Here is a 20,315-nt window from a genome sequence, read left to right on the forward strand (position 1 = left end):
CCAGTTATTTGACAGATTATACCTTCGTGCGGCAGAGACAGGCGGTGAAAAGTGTGTTTGCGAATGGGATTTTCCTGCCGTCACCTCTCGGACTGTGACTCTCAGGGTTAACCAAAGAGATTGAGATCAGTGGCACTGGACTGAAAGGTTGCACCCCAATTTTTCCCTTCACGGAGCTTCAAATTTAAAGTCTCATCACACGCTCACATCACACACACAAAAAAAGGGCAATCTCTGCAATTCATTTTTGAATCAGTCTTTCTCTGAGTCTCACAATATTTCAAGGCAAGTGTTAAAATTCCTTCACAAACCTCACACACCTCAATGTTTCATGAGCTCAGAGAACAGCTAAATAACAGGAGCATGTGGCATTTTGTTGGTGCTGCTGCACAGCAATTGCATTCCCGACTCACAACAAGAAGGATTTTCCTGGATTTGAATCCAGGTGGGGCATTTCAATGTTGAGGTTGAATTTTTGCCTCTGTCTGCAAGTACAAATACATTTCATGACTCTCATTTGACCAGTTACATAGTAGAAAAAAACTCCTAAACAGTAACATTTTGTTTGTATGTGTTCATTTTATGTTCATCAAACAATGTGAGGTATGTTTCTGTATTTGCTCAGGTCTGAGTGTGAGTGAGGAGCCCCCTCTCCACCGAGTGACCACTGGACCATCATCAGCCGCAGAGCCCCAGAGAGGACCTCCCAGTCGAAGCCTGCAGCCGCCCTCCACCCCTGCACTGCCCCGGCGCTATCTGCCCGCCCAGCCACGCAGCTCACCTGGAGGTAAGAGCAGGACACACTTTTGAACAGGGCTAACATCACATTGTATCTACACTTGTATGTTCAGTGCAATGGAAGGTGGCTTGACGTCATTATTATATTAAATGTTATCGAATAAAGCACAAGTATAGAAGGCGCAGAAGAGCAAATCTGTGGATAATTTACGTTTGGGTAAATATATCCCTTAATGTTAATAATAGTCTTTAATTAGCCTCGCTTCTTTCAGTCTACCCCAGGGCAGCTGTGGCTACAAACGTAGTGTTAGAGAATTAACAATGGTGTTCAAGAGGATAGATGAAAAATAGGCAGCAGTCTGGATGTCTTATACAGGAGAAGTTTATTTACCATCAGTACGGGACCCTGAGACATGAACTCGAGACATTGCGCTAGTGCTACCATTCAAGTCTGTCTATGCTTCCAAAGAAAAGGGACAAATACCCTCTCAGAGCGTCATACTGATACGCAAGCCTTCAGTGGCTGAGAGTGGGCGTCTGAGCACCACAGTCAAGGCCATGACAGAGATAGTACGACTGTACAGCCTGACCCAGTATGATAAATAGCGATTTAATGTTATCCTCTAACTCGTAGCTAACCACTACTGAGTATGGAGTTCATGAATAAAGCACAACATTGTAAAAGCTACTTTGAGCGTCCGGAAAAGTGGTATAAGCAGTAAGTCTTGAGCATTATTATTATTAAGAAGTCTCTTTAGAACCAAATTTTAACCACTGTGAAATCCAAGTGAGAAATGTACCAGAACCATGTGTGGACTTTATACAAAATAATACTTTAATACAAAACCTTTGAAGATAATTTTTATTCTGCCATTAAGAGCAAAAATCTAACTACTACAGATTACATCTTCTCACTGTCAGACTTATCACATGCGGTTAACCTGCAGTGAACAAATATTTGGAAACATGCAAAATTGATACCGTACAGTTCAAACTAGTTTTTAAAATGCAACTGGCTGACGTGTATTCATTCTTCTTACCTTTACTTGTATGATTCAGGTGGTATGATACTCAGGCCAGGAATGCACTAGATCAGAGTCTGGAATAGTTCTGGTAGTGGTACCTGCACCACACTTTGAGAACCAACAGGGACATGCACTTGTTTACAGTCCTTAGGGGAGCATTATGTAAGCCATTAAGTAAGTCGTAGCTTTTCATTTTAAAATCAATGGGAAGCTACCGGAAGAACTCAGCCACTGAGTCGACGCTTATGGCCTGGTTTACATTTGAGCAAACATCTATAAAGAGCCTATACAGCCGACTGTACATTAATTCACAGCTTAGTATAGTGAATGTGTCACAAAAACACACGCAACACTTGAAGTGCCAGATCTCACGTTTTACTCGATGCTGCCAGTAAAGTGCGCTGGGATACGGGGACAGCCACAGTGGCAGAAGAGGATGCTTTACACACATTCAGTTTCAAACATGAGATCTTACACCAAAAGCCTCGTAGTATCACACTTCACTTTGTAGCACTGCCGCCGCGGCTTTAAAATGTTCAAGCAGCTGACAGTATAAACAGCGCATAACTGAACGCTGTTATCGGTCTGCAGTGAGGAAGAAGAAATTGTATTGTGAAAATATTGTTACATAATGATCCACATGTAAAAAGTAAACTCCGTTGAACGCACCATGTAGGTAATGGGTATTCTCATGTACAGTCGATTTTATGGTGAATTTCCACATACTGAGAACAAGCAGTATTTGAAGCTTTGAATTTTCTCTCGGAGGTCGTTCAGGGATTTCAGGAATCTAAGACTTCTTCTTTTATTACAGGTTTAATTAGTTTCTTCCTTTCCCCCCGAATTCCCCTCAACTTTTTCGACAAAGCAGAACCCTTATTCAGTATTCACTCTCATCTGTTTGTCGGAGCCTCTCATGAAAATCCCCCTCTCTCTGATCTGCGAGGTCACAATTCAATTCGTTTTTTTTTTTTTTCATAATTTATACCCACTCAGATGTATTAAGAGATTTATTCAAGCGCGCAGTGATTGAAACGAAGTCGACAATATGTTCTCTTCGCCATGGCTGCAAAATTGTGTCATGTCACGGGAAGCAGGGGAGTGATGGGTTAGAACGGAGTGGCGCTCTTTTTCACCCACCATCCCATGGGGCGTAGTTACAGCACACAGTGGGGGGGGTGATAGCAGGAGATCAAAGAGCAAAGGGGCAAAAAAAAAAAAAAAAAAACGTGGGATAAATTTAGACGAAGCGAAAAAATCTGCGCGGAAAGTGGGGAGTGGAAATTCAGTGAAAAATGTCGAATTCGTAGAAGCACTTTGAAGTTCGATTGACGTATGTCTAGCCAGAAACGCGCTGAAGATTACAGCCGCGTGTCTAGAAGTAGTGTGTAAAAATATATGGAAGTTTTAAAAGGTTATTCTGATGTTTGTGTTCACAGTTGGTCGAAAGGAGTTCCAGAGAAGTTCCGAGGTGACCCGCTCGCTGCCGTCTTCTCCAAAGAGACTGGCAGTAGTTCCTCCAAAGCCACAGTCTCCAGGTATGAACTAACCCTGCCTCTGTTTAGCCTCTAAGCAATATCCTGAGCAAATCAAATGACATATTTTTAAGTTAGAAAGAAATCGGTGTGTTTGCCCACAACAAATCACGATCTAATCAGCACTTCAGTTACTTCAGGTTGAACTCTGGGCTTGAACTGACAAAGTGAGCTGCTGCGAATAGACGTACATAATGGTGTTGAATTTATGTCATGCAAAATGAATAGATGTGTGAAAGATGGCATGTGCAAGTACTGAGCTTCTTCACCAAGAATGGAGTGAGTGTAAAATTGTGTTATGTAAAGTGCTTTGTGACCATCCTTCCTTCCTTCCTTCCTTCCTTCCTTCCTTCCTTCCTTCCTTTTTTCCTTCCATCCTTCCTTCTTCCCTTTCTTCCGTCTTTCCTTTCTTCCTTCTTTCCTTCCTTCTTTCTTTCCTTCCTTCCCTCTATCCTTCCTTCTTTCTTTCCTTCCTTCCATCCTTTCTTCTTTCCTTCCTTCATCCTTCCTTCCATCTTTCCTTCCTTCTTTCCTTCCTTCCATCCTTCTTTCTTTCCTTCCTTCCATCCTCCCTTCCTTCTTTCCTTCCTTCCGTCTTTCCTTCCTTCCATCTTTCCTTCCATCCTTCCTTTCTTTCCCTTCTTCCGTCCTTCCTTCTTTCCATTCTTCCTTCCTTCCTTCCTTCCTTCCTTCCTTCCTTCATCCTTCCTTCCATCCTCCCTTCCTTCTTTCCTTTCTTCCATCCTTCCTTCCTACCTTCCTTCCTTCTTTCCTTCTTTCCCTCCATCCTTTCTTCCATCCTTTCTTCCTTCCATCTTTCCTTCCTTCCATCTTTCCTTCCTTCATCCTTCCTTCCATCCTCCCTTCCTTCCATCCTCCCTTCCTTCTTTCCTTTCTTCCGTCCTTCCTTCCTTCCTTCCTTCCATCGTTCTTTCCTTCCTTCTTTCCTTCTTTCCCTCCATCCTTCCTTCCATCCTTTCTTCCTTCCATCTTTCGTTCCTTCCATCTTTCCTTCCGTCCTTCCTTCCATCCTTCCTTCCTTTCCCTTCTTCCGTCCTTCCTTCTTTCCATTCATCCTTCCTTCCATCCTTCCTTCCTTCCTTCCTTCCTCTTTCCTTCCTTCCTTCCTTCCTTCCTTCCTTCCTTCCTTCCTTCCTTCCTTCCTTCCTTCCTTCCTTCCTTCCTTCCTTCACATACTCCAGACACAGTCTGTAGGATCCATTTTATTTTGAAAAGGTGTTACTTTAGTTAGCTTCAGACTAGACTTTAGACTTTATGTTCTCCATCCTCTGTACATATTCTCCATCCTACTCTGTCTCCTGACCCTGACATGCACCAATAACAGTCTGTATGTTTACAACCTCTTTCGACTTCACACCCACAAACACTGAGTCATATAGAAAGTCCTTTTGCTGGCGGCATTTGAATCAGAACACTTTTCCCTATAGTTGTTGTTTGCACAGACCGGATCCAAATGGCTACAATCAGACAAGACATTAAGACCTCATGTATGCAGCTCGATTTTCAATAAACTGTGATGTACCAATAGCAACTCCCCACAAGCCTCACTTGTTGCTGGTCCATCGCTGTCCTTCAATCAAGCAATGAAACAGACAAAAAATGCAATATCTAACACTGTGAGGCAGCAGATGTGTTCTCCCCGGGCGTCCTTTCTCCATAGTCCTTCTCGTCAAGGAAACGAGAAGGACTATGGAGAAAAAAGTGAAAACCGGAAGAGCAGAGGTACACTCCCATGGACATATCATGTTCTAGCACAAATTGTTCACTTGCTGTCAGTCTATCACACCCACTACCAGGTGCCACGATCAAGAGAAGCTGTGTAATTAATTTCAGTGGTTGTAATGCTCAGCAGTGCCAGATAAGATTTTTCTGTTGCCTTTATAGAGGAAAGAAAGCCGTCCCTAAATTACAACAGATTACACCGGGTCGGCTCATCTGTCTTTATAGTAGTGCACGTGTTGCTCCTCAGGCTAGTTCTTTGTCTTCTCCCACCCACTAATAGCACAGCGTCGTACTGTGAAAAGCAGAATAGCCTTTGTCTTGCTCCTACCCAATCATAAAACCATTTCTTGTGTTTGTTTACCCAAAATAATCTCTGCAAATGTATTCGACTTTGGCTTTTTGTGCCCAAATAACTGAATAAACCTTTCTTTTATTACACACACCCGCAGCCCTTGAAACATTCATATTATTCTTCGTTTTGACGAAACACTTTGCTATCTTTTGTATTCTGCCTTCCTGCTGATGCAAAAACAATATCAATATTCACTCCTCTCTCCCTAACCTTTCAGTATGTGTGTCATAGAGAGGTCTAGACTCCCAGTCGTGCACTGAAATTATAATGCGCCAAAAGCACAAGCCTCACTTACTTTTGGAGGAAATATAATCAGCATTCAGATACAATGGCTACAGTAATAGCAACTATTATTACTCATTTAATTGCTCACTTTATTCAAAATCTAAATTATTACATTGAATAAGATTTCTCAATTTCCAGACATATCAATTCAACATCTTTCGCCACTTAGACTTTCAAATGACTGGTATAAAGCCTGTCCCTGTAGCGATCCTATGGTCTTTTGTTTCCTATCTCACTTTCTCCCTCCTTTATCCTTGGCCCGGAGCTCACCTCCCATCTCATACCCCCCACTAAAGCGCCTCTCAGTCATTACCTGGGAGACCCCCCCTCCTTCACTTCACTTCACCTCGCGTCCCGGCCCGCAGCCTCCCGTTGCTATGGTAACGCTCGACAATGGTCCACTGAGCCTGCAGCATGAGGCAGGTGGAGGTGTCGCAGTGGTTTCTTGTTGTTCATCAATTTATTGGCTCTGGCGCAGTCGCTTCTAACCCTTTTTCCGTGCCAGTATCGCCCCGAGTTCCCAGTGCATGGATCACTTTTCTGATGTCAGTCGTCAGTGGAGGGACATTATTACTGCACAAACGGTTTCATTCATCTTTAACCTCTTAAACCCTGCCTCAACCGAGCATAGCGACAAAAACGAGATGTAATGAGGATGAAAACACAGCACAAAAAAGCATTAAAAGAGTGACCAAAACGCAACAAAACGGGCGAGAAAAAAGTGATGTAAAAGCAGCAAAAATGCAACAAACATGCAGCAAAACGGGCGACAAAATGTGCTCGGACAGGGTGCGGGTTAAGAGGTTAAAAAAACAAACTAATGAAAACTAAGTATAGGCCCAACAAAATACGATTGCAACTAAATCACAAATAAACTGTAGAACTAACTATAAACAACTATCGTAGGTTGAAGTTCTTTTACTCTTCTGATTTTGGACCTGGGACAGCGCTTTTTATCTGGCTCCACTGGCTCGGGCCCAAGACATTCTTGCCGATAGGCGAAACATCTCAACCACTGCGCAGACATCATATAAAGATAGTGTTCGTATCCCTTTAAGAGGATTTCATATCTCATCTATGGGGTGCTGTGTGTCTCTGCGTGTTACTTCTACTACATTATGTGACAAGGTGACACATGCGGAGGGTAATCTTGTCGGCTGTGGCTTAAAGGCAGTTCCCTCTGAGGCCAGACCAGATACATTTTTGTGCGGATCATCAACACTGATTACTCGCAATCACATTCTTGTATTCTGTCCTTGCTGTGAATGCTACGTCTCAGTCAAAGACACTACACTGATGACTGTGTTCGCACAGGGAGGTCATGATGGGGAGCCAGCCTTCTCGGTAAAATGGGCGCAATTAACAAAGTATCATTTGTCATGTGAACACTCATTACCAATAGGTCGCGTCAAATCTCAGCTGATTTAATCTCATCAATTTCATGAGTAAAGGCGGATATGCCCTAGTTATAATGAATGACATAAGGAAGTCATCTACTGTATGGGTGATCTATAATGTGCGGATGCTTGCATGTTTTTAGTTCAATTGGTTTTACATTTGACAGTCCAGTTCGATTAGTGGAAATTATACAGTAGATATATTGTTGTTTGTTGCGGGACAGAAAGGAATGGTCAAAAAATACTCTGAATTCTATTGTGTGAAATGGTGAGATGAAGAAGGTTGTAATGATTAAAACAAATGGTTAGCTTGTGTTGATATTTCTCACAAAAATAAAATGTAAAGGATACACACGAAATGCCTCCCCTCCCTAATCTGAGGAAACCGACTGAATGTGGAAGAACATGTGGAAGTGTTTTTGTTTTTTTTCCCCAGGTCTAATTCAGTTATTATCTTTCCCTTCCAGTCCCGTGCGACCAGCGACCCTCTGCCGTGGTGCGTGGGTCGGCGCCTCCTGGCTCCCCTCGTCGCGTGGCCCCCCTCAAACCTCTGCCCCAGGAGGAGCTCATACAGAGGGAGAAGGAGGAGGCCCAGCAGAAAGAGCTAGAGCGGCAGGAAGAGGAGAGGCAGAGGAATGAACAGAGAGAGGAGGTGAGGGAGACCTGTAGTCCCAAGTAGCTTCAGTAGCTTGTAACCAAAACAATGTATAAAAGCAAACAAGAACAACTCCTTCAACTCTGCCATGGTACTTACTGGTAAAGATAAATACTTTAATGTGAACAATACCCAGTGTTTTCCCTTTTTAACCCATCTCCCGTTTATTATCATGGAATAAAGAATATATACAGTAATTAGTAAATGGATCAATTTGCGAGCTTGTTTTTGTATCTGTTGCATAATGATTCCTTATATTGTGTCTGACTGCAGGTCCAGAGGCTGCAGGGGCGATGTGAGCAGCAGGAGACGCAGCTAAGGGCTCTCAGAGATGAGCTGCGTAGGATGTCCTTGGGTCTGGAGGCTTTTATCATCACCACTCAACATTATTGTCTCAAGGTACTGTAATCGACAGAAACGATAGCGCTCCAACAGATCCGGCGACGTCTAACACTGCCGATGCACACCATACCTTAACTGTGTCCCTCGTTTTAAATGCAGCTTACATACTGCACATGTCTGAATATTGCATGTAGTATTTAAGAGCCTTTTCACACATGGTCAATGCACCGAGAGAGGAGGGAGGTAAATGGCAGCTGTGGGGGGGTCTTTGAGAGTTCACTGTGTCAGGCAGCGCGTTTCACTCAGCCCTCTTCGTTTAATGGATTGATTAAGCCTCCGAGGGGCTGTAGAGCCGCAGCACAGCAATGTCTTATTACCAGACACACAGGGACCGTCTGACTCCTTTATGGCCACTGTCTGAGTGCTGCAATCTCCAGTTCATAGCTCTGAGTGGGCATTTGGAGGGAGTAATAGTGCCCTCTGCTGTTCTCTGTCTGGTACAACAGCACTTGATGGGTATTAAATTGCATATCGTACATGATATTGAAATTTTGTCTGTCAGAAATGTTTTTTTTTTTTCCTCCATTGTATATTATTTATTCTTATTTTAGATATTTGGAAAGGAATTGCATTGGAAATTATGGCGTTCATTCATTACCTACTGTATTAATGATGTGTTATTTAATTTTAGAACAAAACATCTGAAGAGAATGAGAAGAAATTAAATCAGGAACTCAACAACATCAAAGAGGAGATTGGTGGGTTTGTGAGCTATTAATAAATTTAACACAGAGCAGAGAAGTATCGCGTGCTCTTGGTCTTTTTCAGCCTCGCACTCGCAGCGCTGGGAGAGGCTGCACCGGGAGAAGACGGCTCTCGAGGTGGCCTTCGAGCGAGAGCTACAGGAGCTACAGACGCAGCAGGAGACGGAGCTAGCGGCGGTGGAGGCGGGACTGAGGAAGTGTCACTCGGCCGAGACGGAGAACCTGACGGCCGAGCACCGGTCTGAGATGGAAGAGCTGCGGACACAACAGCAAGAGCAGGTGAAGCTCATTCTTCTCATTCACAGGGAAGGTGGTGGACATTGGGTTTGTTTATGTTAATGTGTGACTATCATTAATTCACAAACATTACCTATTTCATCATCTTTGGGTTGCTAAAACCAGTTTTCAATAAACCTAAGACCTAAATACCAGCTACCAAAATTCCTGTACCTGTCCCCAAGCTTGTAGTTAAAGCTGTGACTTGAGGTCCACAGCTTTCAAATCAGGTATGGCATGTTGACAGCGGCCAACAGCAGCATCAACACACATCGCACAGTGTTCCAGCACGGATCACAAGTTCACACTGATTTGTTGAGCTATGAAAGTGGAGGGTGTTTTACGTGGTGTGGAGATGAAGGAAATGATTACATACTGTCATTGATGGTCGTTTTAAATGGGGAAAAAATATGGAACGATGTTCATTCAAAGGCGATTTAGCTGGATAATACATTATCTAACAGGCTTGTTAATATTGTGGAATTTATAAAATGCTCCTCAAAACGTTTGTATTTATCTCCATCGTCATGCAGAGACTGCAGTTACTTGTAAGACCTGAAGGCCTTATGACAACTTCCATCTAGTCCAGGTGTGCTCAAAGTGCAGCCTGGGGGGCCAAATGCAGCCCTCAGACCAATTTTTTGGCCCTCAGGCTTCTTGTTAACTACTCACACATCCCCAGAGAAGGTCATGTTTAGGTCTTGATTCAACATGACTAAAACAAACACAAAGATGGTTTTAAGATAAACTGCTCTTAAATGCTGTTATAACTCAGCTCTGCTAGTGTAGAGGGAAGTAACAAAAACCAAGATGTTAAAAGGTTAAATAAAGTTGTAATTTAATAAAACGAATGTAAAGGGTAAAATATTCAAACAAAATGGGATATTTACAAGGTTTACGCAAGGTTAACACAACTGTAACCTCAACTAAGACAACATAAAGTGAAAATCAAGCTGCTAAAGCTAAACAAAACACGAACAAAAACTCATAGGTCACAAGACAAGTGACAAAGAAAAAACACACAAACGAGAGAGAAATAGCTGAAAACTAGTGTCTCTGAACACAAATATTAGTAATGATGAGACACAGAACACAGAATGCTTCTGAGTGTGGCCTTTTATAGGAGTGGCTGGCACAGGTGGTTTAACGAGATGGCCAGGTGTAGAGCTGCCCCACCAATCAGCGCCAGCGTCACAGCAATGGAACCAATCACCAGCCAGGACTCCGAACACAATCCACCAACCACAGCAGCAAGTTTACATAGTGGGAAAAACACAAGTTTAAGCCACAGAAACAAACTTACATAAAAAGGAGGGAGGCTGGAGGCCTGGGGCTGTAACAAATGCACTCAGTTAAATGTTTGACTGCACTGACCTCTGATCTGTGGCCCTCCATACCATATACACTTCAATATATGGCCCAGAGGAAAAAGTTTGGACTGCCCTGATCTAGCTCAGGTCAATGTGTGAATTGTAGTGCCTTTTTCAAACCAATAAAAGCACATTTACATATCAACCTTTCAATCATGATACGTTTATGTGTGCACAGATGGAGGAGATGACAGTCGGCCACCAGGCTGCGATTCAAGAGCTCAGAGACATGCACAACATCACCATGGCAACCCTGCACGAGGAGCACGCCCGGACAATGAGAGGTATCAGATGGAAGGGGTCACAATACTCTGTTAACAGTGTAAAAGCCGTACAATATGCCCCCTTTAAATATCATTTTTGTTTTAGTTATTTTAGCACTTTAACTTGTTTTGTTTTATATCCTTTCTTTGTTGTAGACCTACGGAAAGCTCATGAGCAGCAGAAGATCCTGCTTGAAGAGCACTTCGAGAAACTCCGGCTTTCTCTCCAAGTACTAGTCTTTGTTCGTCATATGTGCTCACGGCGTATGTTTGACAGAGGCACTGTGCTAAATGTCACTGTTTTAATGCAGGATCAAGTTGACACATTGACATTTCAAAACCAGAGTCTACGGGACAAGGCCAAGCGTTTTGAGGAGGCTCTGAGGAGAAGTACAGATGAACAAATAGTGGTACGCTAATCATTACATTTGACTAGAGTGGGGAAAAAACATAAGTGTTTCATAATGCAATAACATATTTTATTAACAATTGTGTGGTCAATAGGATGCTCTGGCTCCTTACCAACACATTGAGCAGGATCTTAAGAGCTTAAAGGAAGTCGTAGAAATGAAGAACCAGCAGATTCACCAGCAAGAAAAGAAGATTACAGACTTGGAGAAAGTGGTAGGCTCAATGAGACCATAACGAATCTGCATGCCCATACAGTGTTTTGCACATGTCTGTGTTTTAAATGGGGAGTGAAAGATTTCTTTGTGGTGTTTTTTTAATTTGAGCAGGCTCAAAAGAATGTATATCTGGAGGAGAAAATCCAGGTTCTGCAGCAACAGAACGAAGATCTCAAAGCTCGGATAGATATGAACCTTACTCTGTCCAGGTACATGAAAGACAACAACTTTTACATAGTTGGCTGTCATCATCTCATTGTCAATTAATAAACCTCTTTGTTGAATTTTGTCCCATCCTTGTAGGCAACTGTCAGAGGAGAATGCTAATCTACAGGAGTCTGTGGATAAGGAGAGCACGGAGAAGAAGCGTTTAAGCCGTAACAACGAGGAGCTGCTGTGGCGCCTGCATAGTCCCCTGATGTCCCCCTCGTCATCCCCACTGCACCGCTCCTTCTCCACCTCCCCTGTTCCGTCTTCCCCGTTCCTTTGCTCCTCCCCCCTCACTGCCTGCGAGTCCCCCACTCACTGCATCGGCTGTCCACAGCAAGCGCAGTACTTCTCTCCCACACACAAAGCAGCAACCAATCAGAATTACTCACCTGGCCCGGGCACGCCCACTCACAAGGCGGTCATCAATCGGAATCTGTCTCCTGGTCCGGCCACACCCACTCACAGGGCAGTGACCAATCAGAATTACTCACCTGGCCCGGCCACACCCACTCACAGGGCCACGGTGAACCTGCTCTGAGCGCTCCACAGCGATAAGCTCCGGCCTTTTCATGTCCTATTTATCTCCATTCTTCCTCTGTCTAAGTTTGAATGTCAAATATGTGGTTGTACATTGGCGCGGGTCAGTACCAGACAAATGTCAAACTGTCGAAAGCCTTTATAGTTGTTGAGAATGTGAAACACAGCTGAGAATTGTGTCCTATTGGAGTAGTTGGTCCAATGTTTGTGCAGACTTGTAGGCTGTACATAGTGTACAGTAGTGATAAGGAAAAGTCATGGTTCCTCTTTCATTGCATGTGTAGTAATAATCCCAGTTAAACTAATGGACAGGCCGTAGCACCTATTTATCACACGGCACACAACATTTACATGTTAAAGCCATAGGTCACTTCTTAGTAAAAATCTATCATCTTTAGACATGAATTAGGGATTAGAAACAAATGAAATAAATGTATGTTTCTGTTTTATAATCTGGAACAAAGCGCCTTACTCTCAAACCTGCTGTCACACTGCAACAAAAGACATTTTTTAACATGGGAGACTTTGCAAACATGGCAAATAAGTCACATTTCTATACTTAATTTTGTAAAATATGTTTCTTATTGATAGAATTGTGCTACCTACTGTAGGTACATCAACATAAATCTTGTAAGGTCTTCCTAAAATCTTACATTTTTTGAGCTACAATTCACTTGTGGATCTCTCAGGTCAACTTGCAAAAACCATATCTCTAATTTTGTTTGTTTATTTTTTATGTGAGAGTAGTTGGTCTCATCTCAACTTCCATGTATTGATCACTTTAGCTTGTGATGGAAGACCTAGCACTGAAAACATTATTACAATATTACAATTTTTGTATAGATTATGAATTGATTCTTTTGTGTCCTGTGTGTCTTCCATCTTCAAATTTAAAATATAATGGTAGTTGTAAATTTCCGATACATGTGATTATTTACAGTTATATGAGCGTTCACTCAGTATATAAGCTATGTATGTAACAAGACAGTATGCTGTGTGTAATGTTTTACCTCATGGTGATATTATAGAGTAGTTTTATGTTAGCCTCAACACACAACAACCTGCAACCATCAGACATGACACCTGCCTCATATCCAGCCCCATACACAACAGACTGTGAGGGTTTAGAGGCTTCCGGACACAGGATCTCTCATGTGTGAGGCTGCATATTACGCAGATGATGGTCTAACTGTACAGTACATTGAAGCTCTGGATACGTTATTCTTTACACATGAATAAAGTTGTATGAAACTCATTCTGTAGACAAAAATAATATTGGATGAATTTGAATTATTAAATGTTTCAGGGAATCAAAAATGTTCTTCTCTTGCGTTTCCCAGGAATTGTACAAAATTACACAAATTACACATTTCATAAAGTTGTCATAGCTCTCTGCTGTGCTGTAACAGTTACCCTCAGGGTCATTGATTTTGTTACTCTGGAGCTTCTATCAACTTAAAGGAAACCATTTACAATTTCTATACAAAATAATAGTTACGCTTGGACTCGTCCTTCAAGGTTGTCTATACATTAATGTAAATAAATGAGGGTGTAGAAATGAGGGTAATGTTGACCTGTTGCGTTTGCAGTAACAGGGCTACCGTTGAGTTGGCTTAGTTTGAAAGTAATAGTGTTGTTTATTTTCAGTGGTGGAGCATTGTATTGTAATGTATCTCTCCCACTTTTTAACCAGCATGTAAATTATTATTTACCAGGGCCATGAGATTTGAAGTATTTAATTGCCATACCAGCACTTTTAATGTTAGTAAACTTGATTCTCTTTTGATCAACTTTTGTATGATGACGTGCACAGGGTTACATGCTCCAAAACAAATGAATGTTAATGATTACTCCAGAATTTAAAAGTGTCGTCTTGCTGATTTTATACTGTACTGATCACATTGAGAATGTCTTTGCCTTTGAAGAAATGTACTGGTCAGTATCTCAATGTGTTTTTAAAATGTTATCCAAACTCATTTAGTAATCCTTCAGGGTCATCCTAAACGTGAAAGTCAGGTGCAAACTATTGGGATGCAACACAATCAGATGTTTACAAAATCCTACAGAAATCACTCTCAACAGCCCTATACTATTCACTGGTATCTTAATGACCCTTCAGTGTGTCCTGTGGACATCTGTGTTCTGCTGAATGTCAAAATGTAAACATTTTATAGCCATGTTTTGTGAATTTTGGTTCATATAGAAGGACCTGTTGTCCTGTATGTAGCAGCCATTAAGACATAGCACTTAGCTGTTGCTCCTCATGAGAGCAAACATGGGTCACTACTTCAAAAGCAATGGAAACGCGACGTTATTGAAATGCTGGTTTGGCCTGTGTGTCATGGCTTGCTTGTCTGCTTTTATGGTTTCACTTTATGGAGAAGGCACTGATTGTACGTTTGAATGTAAATACATTTACAATATGAGTTGTGTCTTAGTGCACTGATGAGGTACTAAAAGCATGTTTTCTGTCTTGTACTGTTTTTGCTCCCCCTTCTCTCTCTCTTCCTTTCCTCTTGATGGTGGAAATGTAACAGTAGCTCATAGGAAGACTATGAATGAGTTGAAAATGTAATGAGTACAAAGTATCCTGATGCTTTATTTGCATTTGGGGAGAACACAGTAATAAACAATTGGAAAAAGACCATTTGTGTTCTGTTTCATTAAAGCCTACAGTAGATTACTGAATAATACTAATACAGAGCATAAGAATAATTAGGCATCATAAAAGTCAGATTTGAGTTTAACTCTGCCAGTAGCAGAAACAGTATATTATAAAATACAACTGTTGCCTTTTATTTGTCCCTCATAAAGTGTGAGATGATATCCATGGGCAGAGGGAAGATGATGGTAGAGTTCTTCTCGGCTGCGATGGTGTTAAGAGTCTGGAGGTACCGCAGCTGCAGCGCAGAAGGAGACTCAGCGATAACCAGGGACGCCTCTTTAAGAGCTCGGGACGCGTTCATTTCACCCTCGGCTGCAATCACCTGAGAATACATGGACAAGAGTCAGTTTTCTCATTGAAACTTTCAGCAATAAGAAGCCAATGTAAAATCATTCTTTATTTAGGAGCAAATGTGCTGTTTTTATTGATCTACTACTGTTCTAACCAAAAGCTTTTCATTGTTCTATAGACACAATTAGAACTAAGCAGCTGTTACAGTTTGACCTCCTGATGGTGAGACAAATACTATGTATTTTAGTACATTTTAAGGTATAGTTATTGTCAGATGGTTAAAATGGGCTAGAATGAACAAAAGAACATCAGATTAGAAAATACTGAGTTTAAGACAGATTTCCTGCATTGTCTCTAAGTAACTAAATACCACTCTTGGCGCTTTATTCAGGGGCAGCAATTCAGTGTCCTTGGCAAAATTGGGTCTGGGGGGGTGGATACTTTTGAAGTGTATTTTTTAAAATGTTCAAAGTTCACTTTCGTTTGAAAGCGTGAAACTGGTTGGCCTATGCCCAGAGTCAGCCCTAGGTTCAAGGGATTAAACTGACAGTGGCTTGGAAATGTCAGATGAGAGAGATTTACAGAGCTGGAAGAGTTGACTTCTTTTTCCTCATGGTGGTTTTGTGGTGTGTTCTGACCTTAGCCCTGGCCTCTCGTGAAGCCTCAGCTTCAGCAGCCATAGCCCTCTGCAGTTGATGGGGCAGCTTCACATCCTTTATCTCCACTCGCTCCACTTTGATGCCCCAGTGATCTGTGGCTTCATCCAGATTGCTCTGTCAACAACATGTAAACAAGAGAAACCTTAAAGCATAATACATACACGCAGGGATGATGGCTGTATCAGACAATACATTACAGTTGTACCAATAGGTTTACACACCCTGGTGCACCAACCAACCACCATAACAAAATAAAATACCAAAATGACCCTGTTAAAAGTTTACACACCACAGTTCCTCATACCGTGTATTGCCCCCTTTAGCGTCAATGAAAGTTTGGTGTCTTTTGTGGTAGCTGTGGAGAAGGTTCTGAATATAATCTAATGGACCATTCTTCTTGGCAAAAAAGCCTCCAGTTTGCACGAACAGCGCGTTTGAGCTCCCCCCCTTAGTGCTTCAATGATATTGAGGTCAGGAGAATGAGATGGACACAAACGGAACCTTCACTTTATTCTGCTGGAGCCAGTAGCAGGTCGACTCGGCCTTGTGTTTTGGATCATTGTCTTGTTTGAATTTCCAAGTGCAAATTCTCCCCCAGCATTTTTGATAAGCTGCTGCATTCATCCTGCCATCAGTTCTGACCAGGTTTCCAGTGCCTTGGTAACTCACACATCCCCAAACATCAGCGAACCACTTCCATATTTCACAGGAATGGTGCACTTTTCATCATAGAACTTCATGCATTCACTATGAAGTTCTAGGATATGCACTATACCAAATCAACTTTATGTAATTGACAAACAAACTTCTCCAAAGCACATTAAAAACATTAGAAAATAGGAAGGTTTTATCAAACCACAGGCACACAAAGCTAAAGTCCATTCTGTTTATGATCAATAAAAGCGTTTCTGTGGGTGTGGTGTATCCTACTAGTTGTAATGGATCCGTGCCGCATCCTGTTCCATTTACTTACAAAAATGAGAAAGCACTAATTGCTTTGTAAGTGCAAGCTTGTGAGACTGCATACAGTACTGTATCAGAACAACATGAAGTGAAATCCTTTAGCAGTGTTGTACAGTATGCTTAGTGAGTAAACACTAAATACAATGTCTATGGATTCTAATTATTACATTGACACAAAATCGCACGAAATCACAGTGTCTAATAAAAATATTGACATCTTAATTATATGACATAGTAATAACAAGGATGTCAAACGGTCAGAAAGATTTTGTTTTTCATCAAAATATCCGCAGACTCACATTTAGAACATTTTAGCCATCAGTGCTTACCTCCTCTCTATGTCAATACAGCACACTAGAGCTCTGTTAAAGGTGCATTATGCAACTTTTCATGCGGGAAAAGAAAGTTTACATTTGTGCATATTTGACCTTGTCGTGACCCAGCGGCTGTATGGGTGGTAAGCATGGTGCCTTTACTTTCGATCACGGCGGTCTCTATTACACTCCACGATCCATTGTTTTGTGGGTTTTCTTGTGAGATGGGCCCGTCAGTAGAGAAAACCTTCCAAACATTTGATCCTGGAGCGTCCTAGAGACCACTGTGATTGAAAGGTGCCCTGCTGACCACACATACAGCTGTTAGCTCACTACATGGTCAAATACGCACAAATATCAACTTTATAAAAAGTTGCATGATGCACCTTTAAAGCAATATGACTACGTGTGAGCGCAAACAAGTTCACGGGCACTCAAATGTGGGTTACCTGCATGCTGTGTGCGATGCCCTCTCTGTCGGACAGCAGCTCGGACAGGTTCTTGGTTCCCAGGACGTTCCTGAGGGTGGTCTGAGCCAGGAGGCGCGTGGCGAAGTCTGCGTTGGACACATTGACCACAGACGCAATGGGATCACTGACCCGGAAGTACACCACCCCATCCACACTGACGGTCACCGAGTCCTTTGTCAAGATCTAGATGGCGTAAAAATGAGGAGGAGTTTTCAATCTGTGTGATAGAAAAATGAACTTGAATTTTTTTCTACCTCCTGAGGTGGGATGTCAAATGAAACAGTCCTCAAGTCGACTTTCACCATGTTATCAGTACAGGGAAGAATGCCAAAAATTCCTGTAAAGAAGTGATGAATAGTAAAGTGCACATACTTTTTGAGCAGGAGCGTCATACTAAGATTTACTATGAATTGAGCTAAAATGATAAAATCTCTACTATTAACGTCAACTGTGCTCTAACCTGGTCCTTTAGCCTTTCTGTCTAAAACTCGGCCCAACCGGAAGATCACTGCTCGCTCATATTCTTGAACAATCTGCAAAACAAGATGCGGTCAATAGGGCAACAGTGCCTTCACCACTGAACTATGTGTGTGTGTGTGTGTACCTTTACACAAAACCAAATGGTAAAGGGGCAGAGTAAACCGGTGAAAATGGCAGAGATGATGACAATGAACCAGCCACAGCATCCCAGAGAGCCAGTGTGTTCAGCTACGCACAAAGAGGAAATGATCTATTAATCATTTGCCATTATGACAAAATGAGGACATGAAGTAATGATGAAACACTTTTAAACTTCCTTTTTAGTTGACCATAGCGGAACAATGATCTTGCAGAGCTTGTGTTATTAATCACACCTTTTATTCACATTCAGATGATCTCAGTCCATTTCATTATCAACATCATAACACAAAACAAATCATATCTAGCCACATTTCTTGGAACCATCCTCTTCATACATCCACTAAATAATAAATATATGATGTATTTCAAATTCAACATAATGTGACTTTTGTGGCAGCAGTAATAAATGCGTTAGAGAAGCTGTTGGTCACACAGGGCAGCTCTGACTTGGTTGTTATCTGCACGTATTTTGAAACAGAGCCTTGACAGTTCCCTTCACTGCCTCGTGCTTTTATTGTGGTCACAGTGATTGTGTCTGTCACATGATACAAACATGATTGAGGAAGCCAACTAAAAAACCTTTCTCTTGGGCCATACTATGTATTCCATGGCAACTGTGGGCAATGATATCAAATTTCATTCAACATTTCAATTTGTGACCCATATTGTGTTGTGTAAAATGTGAACCTACTATGTTACTAATTACCAGACAGCCGCTCTTACACAAGGCACATTCTTACTTCAGATGATTGCACATATTTACCAGTAAAATACATGTAATATTATAATACTTTTTCAAAACAATACTTAATATGTAAATTTTCTTTCTTCTGTTTTCATTCACTTTTCCACTATTTCTTTTTTCTTATTTCAAAGATTTGGACAATAACACAACATCCATCTTTGTAGAGCTTGTCTTACTTATGAGATTAATATTTATGTATTTCTATATGGGTTTTTTGTTGTTTTCTTACTGATATTTTACCCCAGGAAGACTTCCAGTCACTTGTGAAAGATAAAGGGGATCCTAAGGAATAAAGACAAAAGTTCTTGCTGTTGACACGTTTCAATAAAATGAACTCCCTGCTGACAATACATGAATAATACCCTGTAAGAAAATGATGAATGGCTTTTAGTAAATATGATATAACCCTCCTGACAGCAATCTTTCATCATAATGTCTGCAAATACGTTAATTAGACAAAGTACACAAAGATGTAGATTTTCCAGTCCACATGTTTACCCTCACTAAAGAACTATTTATTTTTCCTTCATGTTTCGCTAAAGCCAAACAAAGAATCCAATAATACTTCCAACAGGTGCATTTCGCAGATAACATTTCTCCAAAGCCTCGATCAAAAGTCTATTAAAGGGAGAAGGGAGACACAAACAGTTTGAGTCACATGCTTCAGGGACCTTTGATTGCCGTGACTTGTGTGTTGTGTTTCTATGGAGAGGGAAGCATATACCTTCCACCTGTAAAGCCCAAACCACCACCTCATGAACGCAAATGTCCTATTATGCAAAGGAGGCTGGTTATGAGCGTCATAATCTTTTGATTCAACTTAAGATCTAACAGTAATGCCAACATACAGCTTAACAATATTTTAAAGCAGACATATTTTTAAAGAAATGTATAGCTTTGCTTTTGTTTTGAAAATACTACCAACTGTTTTTTTTATTACTGTCACACATAGACATTCAAATGAAATAAAGTGATACAATCAAACAGTAGTGGTAGTGGCGTTAGTAGAATTGTTTTTTAAAGTACTATTCTAACATTTGTTTAATTTTGCTCTGCCCCAAGATACAATAAAATACAGAATCTAAAGTAAACACCATGATGGGATGTGTTTCATGTTGGTCCCATGTTATCACCAGACAAGAAAGTAATGATAAAAGTGTAAAATAAATGGCTTACATATGAGGTTTTCCTTGCTCACTCCTCTGCTTTTCTGGCTCTCAATTTGGTCCTCCATTTCCATGTGTTTAGTCACTAATGTAGGAAGCGCTCAGAGTTTGGTTAAGTGCTCTCACTCAGGATCAGGAGGAGCCAACCTTTTAAAGACCTACTCTCCGTCATAAAACAGAGCAGTGGAGGTGGAGCTCAGATAGCAGGTTAATGATCTGCCAAATAATAAAGGGTAGGTCAGAGAAGGTATAATATTGAAAGCATTAATGAGCATAAATCAAACTCGCATGTCATAAAAATAA

The 20,315-nt window shown here is 41.4% G+C and overlaps 2 protein-coding genes across 3 annotated transcripts in view; one reads left to right on the forward strand and one right to left on the reverse strand.

Annotated features, from left to right (window-relative positions):
- Positions 1–14,751, forward strand: part of mtus2a (microtubule associated tumor suppressor candidate 2a) — a 51,076-nt gene extending 36,325 nt beyond the window's left edge. The window contains exons 5-16 of one of the 2 annotated variants that reach the window (XM_079565529.1): positions 626–787; positions 3,203–3,301; positions 7,543–7,727; positions 8,004–8,129; positions 8,764–8,830; positions 8,901–9,115; positions 10,661–10,766; positions 10,902–10,975; positions 11,057–11,155; positions 11,250–11,369; positions 11,480–11,580; positions 11,675–14,751. In XM_079565529.1, coding sequence (XP_079421655.1) covers positions 626–787; positions 3,203–3,301; positions 7,543–7,727; positions 8,004–8,129; positions 8,764–8,830; positions 8,901–9,115; positions 10,661–10,766; positions 10,902–10,975; positions 11,057–11,155; positions 11,250–11,369; positions 11,480–11,580; positions 11,675–12,119 — 1,799 coding nt within the window. In that variant the 3' untranslated portion in view covers positions 12,120–14,751. The remainder of the gene's footprint in view (positions 1–625; positions 788–3,202; positions 3,302–7,542; positions 7,728–8,003; positions 8,130–8,763; positions 8,831–8,900; positions 9,116–10,660; positions 10,767–10,901; positions 10,976–11,056; positions 11,156–11,249; positions 11,370–11,479; positions 11,581–11,674) is intronic. The other variant, XM_079565530.1, reaches the window with a different exon arrangement.
- Positions 14,752–14,810: 59 nt separating this feature from the next.
- stoml3b (stomatin (EPB72)-like 3b) lies at positions 14,811–20,285 on the reverse strand. The gene is made up of 7 exons (XM_079566545.1): positions 20,023–20,285; positions 18,085–18,188; positions 17,941–18,013; positions 17,735–17,817; positions 17,460–17,663; positions 15,713–15,847; positions 14,811–15,105 (listed from the first exon to the last, which is right to left on the reverse strand). The coding sequence occupies exons 1-7, from the start codon at positions 20,084–20,086 to the stop codon at positions 14,914–14,916; spliced, it is 855 nt and encodes a 284-aa protein (XP_079422671.1). The 5' UTR covers positions 20,087–20,285; the 3' UTR covers positions 14,811–14,913.
- Between the last annotated feature and the right edge of the window lie 30 nt (positions 20,286–20,315).

The sequence above is a fragment of the Gobius niger genome (genome assembly GCF_951799975.1).
Source record: "Gobius niger genome assembly, chromosome: 11".
Classification (NCBI taxonomy): Eukaryota; Metazoa; Chordata; class Actinopteri; order Gobiiformes; family Gobiidae; genus Gobius; species Gobius niger.

Excerpts from the sequence above, each read along its gene's own strand:
- stoml3b (XM_079566545.1), bottom strand. The coding sequence starts at position 20,086 with ATGGAAATGGAGGACCAAATTGAGAGCCAGAAAAGCAGAGGAGTGAGC. Across the intron at positions 17,818-17,940 it reads CAGAAAGGCTAAAGGACCAG|GAATTTTTGGCATTCTTCCC; the intron begins GTTAGAGCACAG and ends ACTTCTTTACAG. Across the intron at positions 15,848-17,459 it reads GCATCGCACACAGCATGCAG|AGCAATCTGGATGAAGCCAC; the intron begins GTAACCCACATT and ends TGTTGTTGACAG.